The sequence below is a fragment of the Rhea pennata genome, chromosome 6, assembly GCF_028389875.1.
Source record: "Rhea pennata isolate bPtePen1 chromosome 6, bPtePen1.pri, whole genome shotgun sequence".
NCBI classification, from domain to species: Eukaryota; Metazoa; Chordata; class Aves; order Rheiformes; family Rheidae; genus Rhea; species Rhea pennata.
This window is the reverse complement of record NC_084668.1, coordinates 32,289,581-32,303,226: the sequence shown is the minus strand read 5'-3', so window position 1 is coordinate 32,303,226 and position 13,646 is coordinate 32,289,581. Positions and strand designations below refer to the sequence as shown.

Sequence of the window (13,646 nt, the reverse complement as noted above, 5' to 3'; positions counted from 1 at the left end):
AGGTATACAATTAGAAGCTCTTGGTGCTGTCAGTAAAATATGATATCCGCAGTGGGTTAATCAATGACTATGATTTGGTCTTCCAGAAGGGTTCTGCACATTCCTGCTGGTGCTATAAGGATTTCCTGGGACTTTTGTATTCCTCCCACACACCAATCTGTAGACCTAAAACAAATAGCAACTCTCTTTTCTGGTCAGACAGGTCTTTTAGAGACCTGTGGATGGGATTTGGTGTTAATTCTGATCTCATTCTTCCTCTCTCCAGTTTCTGCAAATTCTTCCAGCAGCCGCTTGCTGCAGGATGTGCTCGTACTGTCAGACCAATATACTTTGTGGCTAAGCAACTGCTTTCTCTTCCCCTGTTCTTTTTCCATAGACTGTATAGGTACACTTTCAATCTCTTTTATAACCTGAAATATTACATTCTCTTGCCTTCACCTCCACCAGTAACAAATGTTTTTATATTGGTTTAATTTTATACAGGAAGCCAAAAGAAAACCAATTAAAGGAACTGATTGTCATTTAAAAGACAGAAGTCTACATATACATGCTTGTAAACTGTTGATTTGTATTTCCTGCGCATTATGGGCCTGTTAGATGACCCGAATTTACAGATGAGTAGTTAGCAACCTATGTAAATTGCATGGTGTGAGAAATGTTAACATGCTCTGGGCTATGTGTGTTTTTTGGCATACAAATCTGCCCCTACTTGTAGGAAACTGGCCCTCAAAAACAATTTCACAAAATAAATTCACTGTGATCATTGTGAATGTTCCTGCAGCCACATGTGAAAAGTTCCACAAACTTAAATTCAATCCTTTTTCCGTTCTTCCAAAAATATTCTTTCCTGTACTTCCCCAAGTAAAAATTCGCATTAGGGAATTTCCTTTTAGGTACAAAGTTTTCCTTCTTCTAGCTTTATTCTTTCTTTCTTTTCAACTTCCCAGAGTTTTCTTTCTTTAGCTTGACATACTCAACAGGGGTATATTACAGAGCAGAGGACAATCTATTTATATTTCATGCCTGAGCTCTTGTTTTTCCTCATAATACTTTTAATATCCTATCAGAGCACAGCATTTATTTAATGAACATGAGCTACCTTAAAGTTTAGACATACAGTATACTCAACAAACATTAAGTTTTTCCAGTTGATCCCACTGTTATGTTTTAATCAATCTTTTGCATTCATCTGGATTTGTTCTTTTAAGACTTACTTTGCAAAAATGAAACCATTTAAAATCAGCAGCCAAAAAGTCTTGAATGCAGAGCAGGTTTGAAGGTGTGCAGCTTTTCCTAGTTTGTGAAGGTGACCTCCAGTGAAACTAAACATATCTCATGCTGTTTGCTATTGAAGAGTCTTTCTAGTAGAAGATGGGAAATTATCAGTTCGTGTCACTATAGCTCATTCTTTGTCTGTCGCTTCTTGCAGGTACTCAGCGTGCCAATGCCCGGGCTCCAGCTCCTTACAAAAGAGATTTTGAAGCCAAGCTGAGGAACTTTTATAGGAAGCTGGAGACTAAAGGATATGGACAAGGCCCAGGGAAATTGAAGTATGTTGATGAATCTCATGAAACTTGATTTGTTTCTCCAGCAGCCTGTCTTACCTTGCACATCTACAAGCTTGTTCCCATTAGAGGGATAAGATGTCATGGTTACCCTTGCACTTTTGAAATTAACCCTATCATAAAAGATTTAGCATCAGCATGCAATTCATAGCAGAGGATACAGCAAGTTTTCTGCACTGCTTTTCCAATGGTACTTCCAAATATCTTTATTTTTGTGCAAACAATATTGCTAATGCAGCGACAAAAACAGCTTTGGGAAAAGGCATACTTGCAGAACCTCTTGTTTGCAGAGCCGGAAGCATTTGAATTCTTACAGTACAGAAATCACTATGAGATAAATGGTTACATTTTATTTTGTCTTTCCATTTCAGAAAATGAGATGTGCTTATTTTTTGTGCATCTTTACCTGTATTAAGATTGTAGTTCTCCTCAGTAAAGAGGATAAAATTACTCATAAAATTAAATTCCAGGGAAAGCCTTAAAAACTACTACCTTTTTTTGGTTTGTTTTTGTTTTTTAAGTTCAGCAGTCCAAATGTTTCTTTATACAAGAGAGATTTTACTGAAGTCTGAAATAGATCTGTGAAGGACAGGAACAGAACAGAACAGAAGCTACTTGATCTGGATCAAATCATCCAGCAAAAATATGTATCAGTGTTCTAGTAACAGTTACCCTGTTACCTTACAATGTAGACAGATGTTTCCAACTGTGGTTCCTATTCATGAACTTCTGTTTCAAAATTATTTAAATCTTCAGATTAATCATCAGAAGGGACCACTTGCTGGAAGATGCCTTTAACCAGATTATGGGTTACTCAAGAAAAGACCTGCAGAGAAATAAACTCTATGTCACATTTGTTGGGGAAGAAGGGTGAGTAGAACAGGGAAGTAGATGTGAATTCAAAACTCTGTGTCTTGCAGCTGTGCTCTTTCACCAAATTTTTTGTGGTTTAGGGTGAAAAGAGGAAGGGTTGTGGTCAGGAAACATGCATAAGCCTAGAACATGCAGCTGTTCAAGATGATTTTTTAGGCCTTGTGAAATGTAATGCATCCTGCCTTTGCAGAAGCTATATATGTGTTTATGTGAATTTTCACAACAGTCGCTGTGTGTTTCAGAATGTTGCTGGGAAAGCAAAGGAAAAACAATCAGAACTTTATCATGTTATTCATGTTTCTTTTCTGCCAATGCTGACATTATTATCTCTAGTGCTTGTTAGAAGACAGCTACCACTTGCTGGAAGGGAATGCTTCAAGAATGGGCTAAAGGCTCGATCCTTCATTCAACTTCTGTCTAAGGGAATAGGAGCTGAAAGCTCCTGCTGCAGGAGACGCTCATTGTCTCTCCAAGCCAGGGCCTGTGGCACAAATAAAAGTAACTAAGCTGTTGCTAGTTGTCAAATAAGCACAAATATTCTTGACATTTCAGAGTCATTTCAGAGAATGTTCAGCCTGCGCCTGATGCAGGTCTACCGTGATACAGATTGTGTGATTCGTGTTACAAGGCAAGATGTGGTTAGATTTTTCTTTGTGAGTGAAACTGGAACAAGTACTATCTGCCTCTTTCAGCCTTTTTGTGTCCCCTATACCAGCTCTTAAAGCCTATTGCATTAGGCACAAAGTTTTTTATGGATATATGTGCATGTATATGTAAATACATTCAAAATTTTATTCTTTGCTGTTTAAGGAGATTGCAGCACATAACTCTTGCAGTGCTGTTATGTGTGTTAGTACCATCTGATGTGTTAAAATAGCTAAGTTGTAACAGTAACATCTCACACAAGATTAGATAAGATTAATCTGTCTCTGAAAAATCCTTAAATACTCTTATTTGTTTAAAGTTTACCCTGAACTCTTTAGTATTAGCAAGAGCTCACTGAAGGTTTAAAATAAAATATGTTGACAGCTGAGAGCCAAGTGTGGACTTGTTCATATAAATAATATCCCCACACTGTCTGAGGAGAAGCTCAGAACTGGAATGACAAGGTTGGTGCTGCGTGAGATTGCACAGTATTGACAGACCAGGGTGGGGATGCGGCAACAAGACCTGTCCCACATAGGGGCCTTTGCTTTCATAGCTACAAGCTCCATTCAGCTTTAAAAATGAAAGGGACAAATTGAAAATCATACGTGAGAGAAAGAGATCTAGATAGACAGCCTCCTTTTGTTAGACTTCAGGCCTTTGCATTTCATCATTCAAAACAGCAAGATGAAGTGTGACCTGGAAATGGGAGTGACGCGTACTGTTCCCATTATAGCCAGCTTTATGTGAGCCTTTTTTCTTAGTGGGAAAGAATGAGTTAATTATGAGTAAAGTCAAACTAAAATGACATTACTTGTCTATTTACAAATTATGTTTTGAATGAAAAAGAACATGTGCAAATAATATTGTTTCATCAGAAATGAATATATCTAAAGACATATATCATGCCAAACTTCAGTTGGCTGAGTGTAGGAGGACAGGTCAGGGTGAAAGGAGGAGGAGGGGAAATACTGAAAGTGAATTGTACCCTATTTGCTCCTCCTTTTCCTTTTTGAAGACATCTGATCAGGAGTTTGCTGTTACATTTGTTTTCCTGTTGGTAAAGAGGTACAAGTCTTAAAGTAATGGGTAATGAAATCCTCTCAGATTCAAACATTTTAAGTAACTTTAGATTATTAGGATATATTAGTAATTAGGGTAACTTAGACATAGTTTTTGCCCTTCATAAAATTTTTGCTGTAAATCTCAGTGTTCGATCTCTTCCTTGAAGCTTCAATTTCTACAGTCCTGTGACAGTGATACTATTTTAATGTTTTTTTTAACATTCATACTACATGTGGAGAAAAAGAAAAAAAATGATGTAAAGAATATGATTCCTTGAGTTATATTCTCTAAATTGTATTAATTTTAAGCATAAGTTTTTTAAAAAAATGGTCAATAAGGTTTCTTTTTCTTACCTAGTTGAGATGGTAAGAAAGGATATTTTTTGGATTGTATTTACTTTGAATGGTATAACTGATCTGTCTGCTTTTCCTGTTTTTAAATGTTCATGTTAGCTGTATAGTATATAATTCTCTTAATTTTTGATTGTCTGCATGTGAAAACTCTTGTTTCCTGGCCTGTTAGGCCTACTCAGATGCCATAATCTCTAATATATGAATGTTTCATGACATCTAAAAATACTGGATGAAATCTTCACCTCTGTTATAGTAACTGCTTCATTAAAGGGCTGGAGATATGTAAAAGAGCCCTAAAATCCAGGAAGATTTCCTACAGTTTAGACAATCTTGAAGATCTTTCACAAATCCGTATGTACAGGAACTGCTAGGGATGTATCTACAGCCTCATACACTGTGAATATTCAAAAGAAAAGTATAGTCTACATGTCAGTCCTGGGAGCTGGTCTTAATTTTGGTTCTGGTGGCCTCTCCAGTCATTAGACCAGCCCAAGAGGGCATAAAAATGGCATAAATAATTTTGGGGCTCCTTGTTTCCCTGACATTTTGAAATAGTAGTTCAAAATATCACCAGTATTTTAAATCTTAGATATAAATTTCATAAAGAAATAAGTGATTTATTATGTAGGACTGTCTCACACTTTATGATGAATGCCCTGTTTCCTCTTAAGGTGGCTTGGAAAAATAACAAACTTCACCGCAAGAGTCTTCTGCAGTCTACTTTTTATGGTAGAAGATGCCTTACATTTAAGAGTGGCAAATCTGGAGTATTAATGGTGATTCCCAGGAGACATGAATCATGTTGCCAACAACATATTACTGTACTCCTGCGTACCCAGATGCCCCACAGTTGCAGCTGTTGTGGTTGCATACCTCTTGTATGAAGTTTTCTCACTCTTGTGCCAAGCCTTTAATTGTGGGATAAAGCTGACTGGCAGCACAGGACTCCCACGATTGATTTATTTTACGTGACTCACAGTAATGCCATGTACAAAGGGAGCTATATGAACTGGCTGGTAGTCAAGTACACAGTTTCTATTCTATCTTAAGATTTCATAGTGATTCTGACTATCCCAGGAGTTTGCAAAACTCTTCTAGATGACCCCTTTCTTCATCTGGTATTTGTGCCAAATTAAGATCTAACAGTTGCCCATGATACCAGACTGTTACTTCTTTCTGCAGTTTGAGGATGGAATCTGCCCTTCTTGCCAGGTTGAGAATCTGTTTCAGGACTTCACTTCTGAAGCTTAACAGAATTCAAGTGCTTCCAAGTGACTGAAGGAAAGATATTTTCCTTCAGAAGAAGAGTCTCTATTCTCAACGTGATAAGGGTACCTTATTTTCCTGACAACTTCATCTTCACAAACCCTCTCATCTGTGGCTAATAGGCTTTTACAGAAAACAGACAAAACATTATCCTAGTTCTAAAGTGCATTATCCTAGTTTTAAAGCAAGACCTTGAAAGTTAAGTTTGAATTCTTCAAGCTAAAGAAGATGCTATATATCTGTTATGAATATTGTAATTTCGGTACAGGAAGATCCCTAGTTTTCTGTTTCCACCTCTACTGAAGCATTAACTTCATACTTAATTCATTTTACTGGTGACCCGCAGCATAATGTCAAAATTCAATCTCAGTGCTTTATCAGCAGTGAGTTTGTTTATGATTCAGGAAGAAGGGGTCATTTAGATTCCTTGTCCATTAGTACTGGAATCTTGAAATAGCAAAAACCAAAGGAAATGCACTCTCCAGAAAATATTTAATTGCACTGAACTTTAGAAGATAAACAAGTGAATTTAGACCAAGAAAGATTAATCACTGAAGCAATTTCAGATGGTATTGTTAGGGAAAACAGAAATATTACTCCTCAAGCTGTCTTATTGTTGCAAGTCTGCAAGGACAGAGTATGACTGTTGTTCATGTTCATCCTTAATTTGTCAGATGCAGATAGGTCTAGTATTGGCTCTTTTCATGTTTCCTTTGCTTTACTAGAATTGTCTTACTAGATTCCCATGGCAAAGTGACCATTATAGGTGGAGCCAAAGTCTTTGAGGAAGGCTGTCTGTGTAGCATTTCATTCCAGTCCTCCAAGCCACGTATTTCAGAAGAGCTCCATGAGGGACTTCACATCCTTTGGGATTAAGCAGTCTGCAGAATCAGGGTTCTGGTTAAAATCTTAAGAAAGTTTAATGTAAAATGTTCATTCCTTATGAATCTACATTAAGAATGTAGATTCATAAAAGTGTTTACTTGTATGCAATAAACACTTTACAGTAATGTCACATTTCTCTTAAAAGGTTGGACTACAGTGGACCTTCAAGGGAGTTTTTTTTCCTGGTGTCTAGAGAGCTCTTCAATCCATATTATGGTTTGTTTGAATATTCAGCCAACGATACCTACACAGTACAAATAAGTCCCATGTCTGCTTTTGTAGACAATCACCATGAGTGGTAAGAATTATTTTTCTTTCTTTGTTTTTCAGATATTTTTTCTGTTGCTCCCACTTGTGGAGAACAGCGCATATTTGCTCAGACATGTAAGACACATAATTTGGTCTTTTTAACCAGCAGCAAAATAATTGCATTTCTTTAGACTTTCCTCATTTTGTTTTCTCTTGTGGTGGTTTTAAATGATCTTATTTCTCACAAGGTCAGCAAAACTGTGATTTAGAGCATGTTTCATGGGATTATCTCACAACTCTGCATTTCTTTTACGTTAGCAGACAGTCATTACATGAAAGCAACATTAACCCCTTGTGTGTATTGAAAAAAATGCATGAAACATTGACTTTTTGTCAACTTAGGAGATGAAGGGAGATTTTAAAGAAGTTACTGTGTATCATTTGTTTGGGACTTCCTAAAGAGTGCAGAGGTCTCTGTGGGGAAAAAACCCACATCTACTGGATGGGAATCTATGGAGCTATCTTGATGGAAAAAAAAAAAACTGATGATAGCACAGCTCTTAACCCAATCTATACGTATACACATACTTTTAGAATAGCCGGCAAGGATTCACAATGAAAACAGAAAAACAGTTAGTTTTTAAAATATTTTCAATGTAATCTAATTTTCACAATTATAACCCAATTTAAATCATTCTCAGGTGATTTAAACCATGGCATCTTCGTAAGTCTGTAAAGTTGTGCAGTGAATATTAACAGAGAATTCTGTTTTGTAGGTCATTAGATTACAGTAACAGTGGAATAGCAACTGCTTATCTGTGTAGGACAGATATGTGCTGGGTTCTCAGTGGAAGCCAGTTGTGAAGAACGAGTATCTGAGAGGAGTCTCATTACTAGTTTTAAAACTGGAAATGGAATGGAAAATTTAATGCCCGCTGCATCCAGTTCAGCTAGTTGAATCAACTTACCTGTTCAGCTCCAATGCTGCAACAATATACGGCACATACCATATTGGAAAAGCAGGACAGTCAGGCAAAGGGGGAGAAAAACAATTTGGGTGCTGCCACAGTTTCTGCCAACAGCGCACTCATCCCTGAGTTCAGCAGTGCAGGACCGGAGACTTTGTCTGTGGGCAAGGGAGGCATGGCCCCTCTCTTTCAGGAGAGCCGATGCCAGTAACCGCCTCGGGGGAACTGAGAGAATGCAGTTGTGATCAGCAACTGTGCATGGAAGGAGATGACTGTGTGTGTCACATCCTCATCTTTCAAACCCTGCATACAGATAGGCATAATAAAGCCCTAATCTTCCCAAGTAAAGCATTGCTGAGGATGCATCTGAACAGAAAGTTTTAGAAACGTTATTTTCTTTTTTTTTTTTTTTAAAAAAAAGAACACTAGACTTTAATCTAGTTCCAGACATATGGAGGAGTTTTCACCATTGATCTTTATCGTCATGGGAATACTTGCAAAGACCCTCATATTGCAAGATTACCATCTGACCCATCTGATCTCAAACCTGTCGAACTCCACAGCAGTCCTCCTTGTACATCCAGCAAAATGAAGATAATAAGGGAAGAAAGAGAGAGGGAAGAGGAGGAGATCATTTAGATCATATTGGCATAGGGCTAGACAGGAGTGAGATACATAAGAAAGCTTCCAGTCACTGTTCATGAAATTATATATGGAACTCCATAATCACCAGTCAGAAGAGAAAGTAAGAAGCCCCCTAAGCAGAAAAGAAACACCTATCAGGCTGGGAAAGAGTAGAAAGACCTTCTGCCTCTTAGTGATGTGAAAACAAGTTAGTCCTGTGTAGGGAATGTACAGAAAAAAGGCAGACATTGCCTGTTGTTTTGGAAGCTATGCTTTTATAAAAAGCCTAGTCTGGTGGGGCGGGGGGGGGATTGGGTTAATACTGATTTGACATTTCTGAAAAGTAGTAACTCAGATAACAGAGAGATTTTCTACACCCTGCAGATTTGCATTTTTTTTCCTGTGCCTTAGTAAGAATGTAAAAGAAACACAAGAAAAAACAAGATACCACAATTTGACATAGCTATCTGATTTTAAAATGCTATTTGGAAATATACGTAAGTTTTGATGACAGAGCAGTGTGCAAACCACAAAGTTTCAGTATAGTAACTGTAACTCTTTCTCTTCTAGGTTCAGGTTTAGCGGTCGAATCCTTGGTCTTGCTCTGATACATCAGTATTTACTTGATGCCTTCTTTACACGGCCCTTTTATAAAGCTCTCCTCCGAATGTGAGTAGAAGTGTTCTGTCTCTTTCCACCCGCCTCCTGTGGAAGATGCCATTTTGAGTAGGGATAAATTATGAAATTTTTCTCCTCAAGAAGACAGGCCATTATAAACAGTGCTGTTATTTCATTCTAATCTAGGACTTTTTTTTACAAGCTGCCTTGTTTCTGCTTCTGATATTAGCCAGGTACCTAATAATGCATAATATGTTGTGTCTGATCAGTATCAAAACATAATGATTTGTTTTAGCCATGGTATCATCTTTCTTTAAAATCTTATATTTGAAGTTGTACAATGAATTGCTGTGGTTTTATTCCAGATATTAATAGAGTTCTTATTCATATGTCTTCTAATGACTCACAGGATAGGATATGAATCACTTCTTTACTTGACTGCAAGACCCACATTCTCAGAGGTAGACTAATTTTGGGAAATTTCCATTTTGAGATACTTTACTCTGAGATACTTTAGACCTGATTTTCAGAAGGACTACTCTTGTTCTGGTTGAGACAGTGAGAGCCACACTCATGCAGCATGTCTGGATGTACAACGTAACAAGTTCAGAGTGCTTCTCTTTGTGTCAGTGTGCTTCACAGAACAAGATGTTACTCAGAGTTAACAAGAATAGCAGAGATTGCCACTGCAGTATTAAATATTACTGACTCCTGACATATTTAAAGCTTGGAGTAGTAAGTACTAAAGATGATGAGGGCCATTTAGCTCATAGGATGAATTTGTAAAAGGATCAGTTAAGTGAAATACCACAAAACTAAAAAGGTATTTCCATGATAAGTAGACTATCTGAACTGACTTTGCACAACAAAGAGACAAGAGAGGGGGCAGTGTAAGAACATAAGCAGTAAGGAAAGTGGTTGCTTGTTATTAAAACTTAGTATTTCATTTGTGATTTGAAATTTGTATTTCTTAAATATTAAATATTATATATTTTCATAATTTCTGTTCAAATGAAGAAATACTGTTTACATAAAATACAGGACAGACTCAGAATAAGAAACAACATAAGCTTGAAAAGCAGCATATCTTTAAATTAGCAAATTTTGGAGTTTTGTACAATAGCAAAATAACACTGAGTTATGCAAGCAACTGCTATTTTTAGTAGGCAAACATACAGAGGTTTGGAATAGTGTCTTTGTTCTACTGATTTTTCTCTTAGCTGTCTTTATTCTCAGTCTGTTTTGCAGGACTGTGCTGTCAGAGCTCTGTTATTGAGTGCACACTACTGCTGTCATTTATATTTGTGTGTTTTCTTCTTGTTTATGTTAGACTCTGTGACCTGAGTGACCTGGAATACCTTGATGAGGAGTTTCACCAGAGTTTGCAATGGATGAAAGATAACGATATACATGATATCCTAGATCTCACATTTACTGTGAATGAAGAAGTTTTTGGGCAGGTGTGCTTTCATTTCCATTCCTCTTTATATCCTACTGCTAGACAACCATTTCTTTTGACAGAAAAATGAGTTCATTCCCTGACGATTTTAACATGTTTTTATAAAATTCTTTTTGATGAAAACAATGTTGAAATCTTTGGAGGAGTTGTTATCTGTAACTGGTCAAATGCATCCTTCTGGTTAAGAAGATTTTCTGCAGAGTATTTAAAATCCGAAAATTTTGGATTGCTTTGCTGATGCTAGTTCACCTGAATTTAATTATAGTGAAGTTAGCATTCAGACATACTATTACAACATCTAGGTTAAGTTATTACTTGGGAGACTTCACTACTTTAATCTTTATAAAGATTGTTAAAATCGGCCTTGCTTAGTACTCTTAAGAAATTATTTCAACTTAAAAGTTTTAATTATTGTAATTATTCCTTTTGTCTTTTTAATATTTTGTTATCATTTTCTTCTAAGATCACAGAACGAGAGCTAAAGCCAGGAGGTGCCAACATCCCGGTCACTGAGAAGAACAAGAAAGAATATATAGAAAGAATGGTGAAATGGAGAATTGAAAGAGGGGTTGTACAACAGACAGAAAGTCTAGTTCGTGGTTTCTATGAGGTAAAAATGAAACAAAACAAAATTGAAATTTACTATACTTCTGTATCTCTTCAAAATGTCTTTTTCCTCATATACTGTCCCCAAAGGCAGATACATATCCAGTCAGAAGTGCCCCTATACATATCTGTATGGGTATAAATATCATTGTTAATCATTGACTTAAATACTGTGGTTATGCTTTTAAAAACCTGAAAAATATTAGTAATCATAATTTATATAACTGGCAGTGAATGTTTGCAGAAGTGAGTAATCTGTTTCTTCTTTGGGTCTTAGAGGTGATCATGTCTGAGTACATGCCATACTGAACTTAAAACAGCAAATGGTATTTCAAGGTATTTCTCTTACATGTTTTGCTTGGGGCAGTGAAATTGAATGTACTGAACTCAAATTGCCCTAGAATAATTGAGTGTTATTTGCTAATAAACTTTTCTCCCCAAAGCTTTGAATGAAACTGAATGGATCTGCACCTTAATACATAGTTAGAAAACTGTCCATTTATTTGCCTTAAAAAAAAAAAAAAATCTTCCCATGGATGAGGCAAGCCAGTACATTACCGATAAATATGTTTATAACAGACAAGCCTATTTACAGGAGTCCATAACCAATAAAGGAAGAAATGCTAATGCACATTTTATTTCCTTTTACAGGTGGTTGATGCCAGGCTTGTGTCTGTATTTGATGCAAGAGAACTGGAACTGGTTATAGCTGGAACGGCAGAAATAGACTTGAGTGACTGGAGAAATAACACAGAGTATAGAGGAGGTAACATTCATTTTTAATTGTTCACTCACAGTGTAGGGGAATCTGGAATTACCCAGATTCTAAGACATTAATATGTTACCCTGTAAGGTACATCTTTAGTAATTGACCCCAGAAGTGTACCACTCAGACACTGGAGTCAAATGGAAATAGCAACTATGCTTTACAGAATCTACTTCTTTTCCTCTCTCAAGAGAAAATATAAGCAATTCCAGGTGATTGCCGGCTGGCAGTTGAGAACTGTTGAAAGCAATGGGAGATGGAAACTATTTCGAGAGATGGTTGCAACATCATTTACAGCTTTAAATATTTCAAGTTCATACATACACATACATGTGTGCGTGTGTGTATATATGTGTGTGTATATATATACACATACATACATATATGTATATGGAATATATATATATATATATTCCAAGAATTGGCATTGCTGTTAGTGATTGATTAATGGAAGAAATGCTTGCAAAAGAAATTTCACTTCTTTCTGTTACAGTAATTTTCTTGCATTTGTTTTGTTACCTTTTCAGGAGGAGTTTTCTCTCACTTCTTGTCTTTTGCTCCAATTGGAAAAGAAATATGGCATTAATACTGTAACCAGGGCTGAGCTAGAAGAACTTATTAGTGTTCTCTCAACCATTTTTGTTGCACTCTGGAGGTATAAAGCCTATTGTTGTTTTAACAGGTTATCATGACAATCACATTGTAATTCGGTGGTTCTGGGCTGCTGTGGAAAGATTCAACAATGAACAACGACTAAGACTTTTACAGGTAAGAAATCAGCTGATCTGTGCAGAAATATTCTGTGTCATTAAAGTTAAATACTAAACTAGTTCTGTCTAGGTTTATAACATCCAAAAATAATGTCAATACTAGCTAATGGGAATAGCTTGATAACCTCCAGAGACTTACTGTAATAATTTCAAGTGACTAAAACTCAACATTTATTTTTATTACCTTAGAACTTAAAAAAACACTTAAGAAAAAGTATTTGATTGATTAAAAATACATTACAGCTTATAAAGAGCTAGAAAAGGACAATTGTTACTGTTTTTGCCATTGTATAGAAATTATAATAATATTTATGTAACCTAGAAAGGAGAAAGCTTAGATGGAAGCTGGATAAGGTACCCAAAATTAGAAAACGATGGTGAAAACCTGAAAATTAGTCCAATTTCATTTTCATAAAGTCAGTCTGCAGAATTCCTTTTGCTGAACATCAACAACATAAAACATCAACAAATGATTTTATGCATCTGGGTTTACTACTGAATTAAGTTTCATCAAACTTGGGCACCTCTGTTATAAAGAAATAAACAACCCCCAACCCCTAAACCTTATGACATGCCAGCTCTATTATCAAATCTCCATTTTCTAACAAATCAGAATTCTCATCACATTGAGTTAGCTATATGAATATGATAAAGCATTTTCTTTTTGATCTGAGTAATTAAACAAAAATCTGAGAAGCAGTTCAAGACATGTCTGGCTCTCCATCAACTGAGATGTTTGTTCATACTTTCCTATGATATCTGTTAATCAAAATTTATCATATTGCAGATCATTAAAAATGAAGTAGCCCTTGATTTGTCAAAAACCATTTGTGATTTGTTCATGTCAGGTTCAAAACTAAATCTGCTCAAGAGCAGTCAGTGGGCATTCCGATTTTTCAGATTTTGGTCCTTTGCTTATAATATTTAATATAAT

At 36.2% G+C, this 13,646-nt stretch overlaps 1 protein-coding gene across 4 annotated transcripts in view; it reads left to right on the top strand.

Annotated features, from left to right (window-relative positions):
• HECW2 (HECT, C2 and WW domain containing E3 ubiquitin protein ligase 2) overlaps positions 1 to 13,646 on the top strand; it is a 177,890-nt gene that overhangs the window by 149,290 nt on the left and 14,954 nt on the right. For all 4 annotated transcript variants that reach the window (XM_062578146.1, XM_062578145.1, XM_062578147.1 and 1 more), the window contains 8 exons: positions 1,430 to 1,550; positions 2,322 to 2,435; positions 6,798 to 6,950; positions 9,064 to 9,162; positions 10,442 to 10,571; positions 11,034 to 11,180; positions 11,828 to 11,942; positions 12,625 to 12,710. In XM_062578146.1, coding sequence (XP_062434130.1) covers positions 1,430 to 1,550; positions 2,322 to 2,435; positions 6,798 to 6,950; positions 9,064 to 9,162; positions 10,442 to 10,571; positions 11,034 to 11,180; positions 11,828 to 11,942; positions 12,625 to 12,710 — 965 coding nt within the window. The remainder of the gene's footprint in view (positions 1 to 1,429; positions 1,551 to 2,321; positions 2,436 to 6,797; positions 6,951 to 9,063; positions 9,163 to 10,441; positions 10,572 to 11,033; positions 11,181 to 11,827; positions 11,943 to 12,624; positions 12,711 to 13,646) is intronic.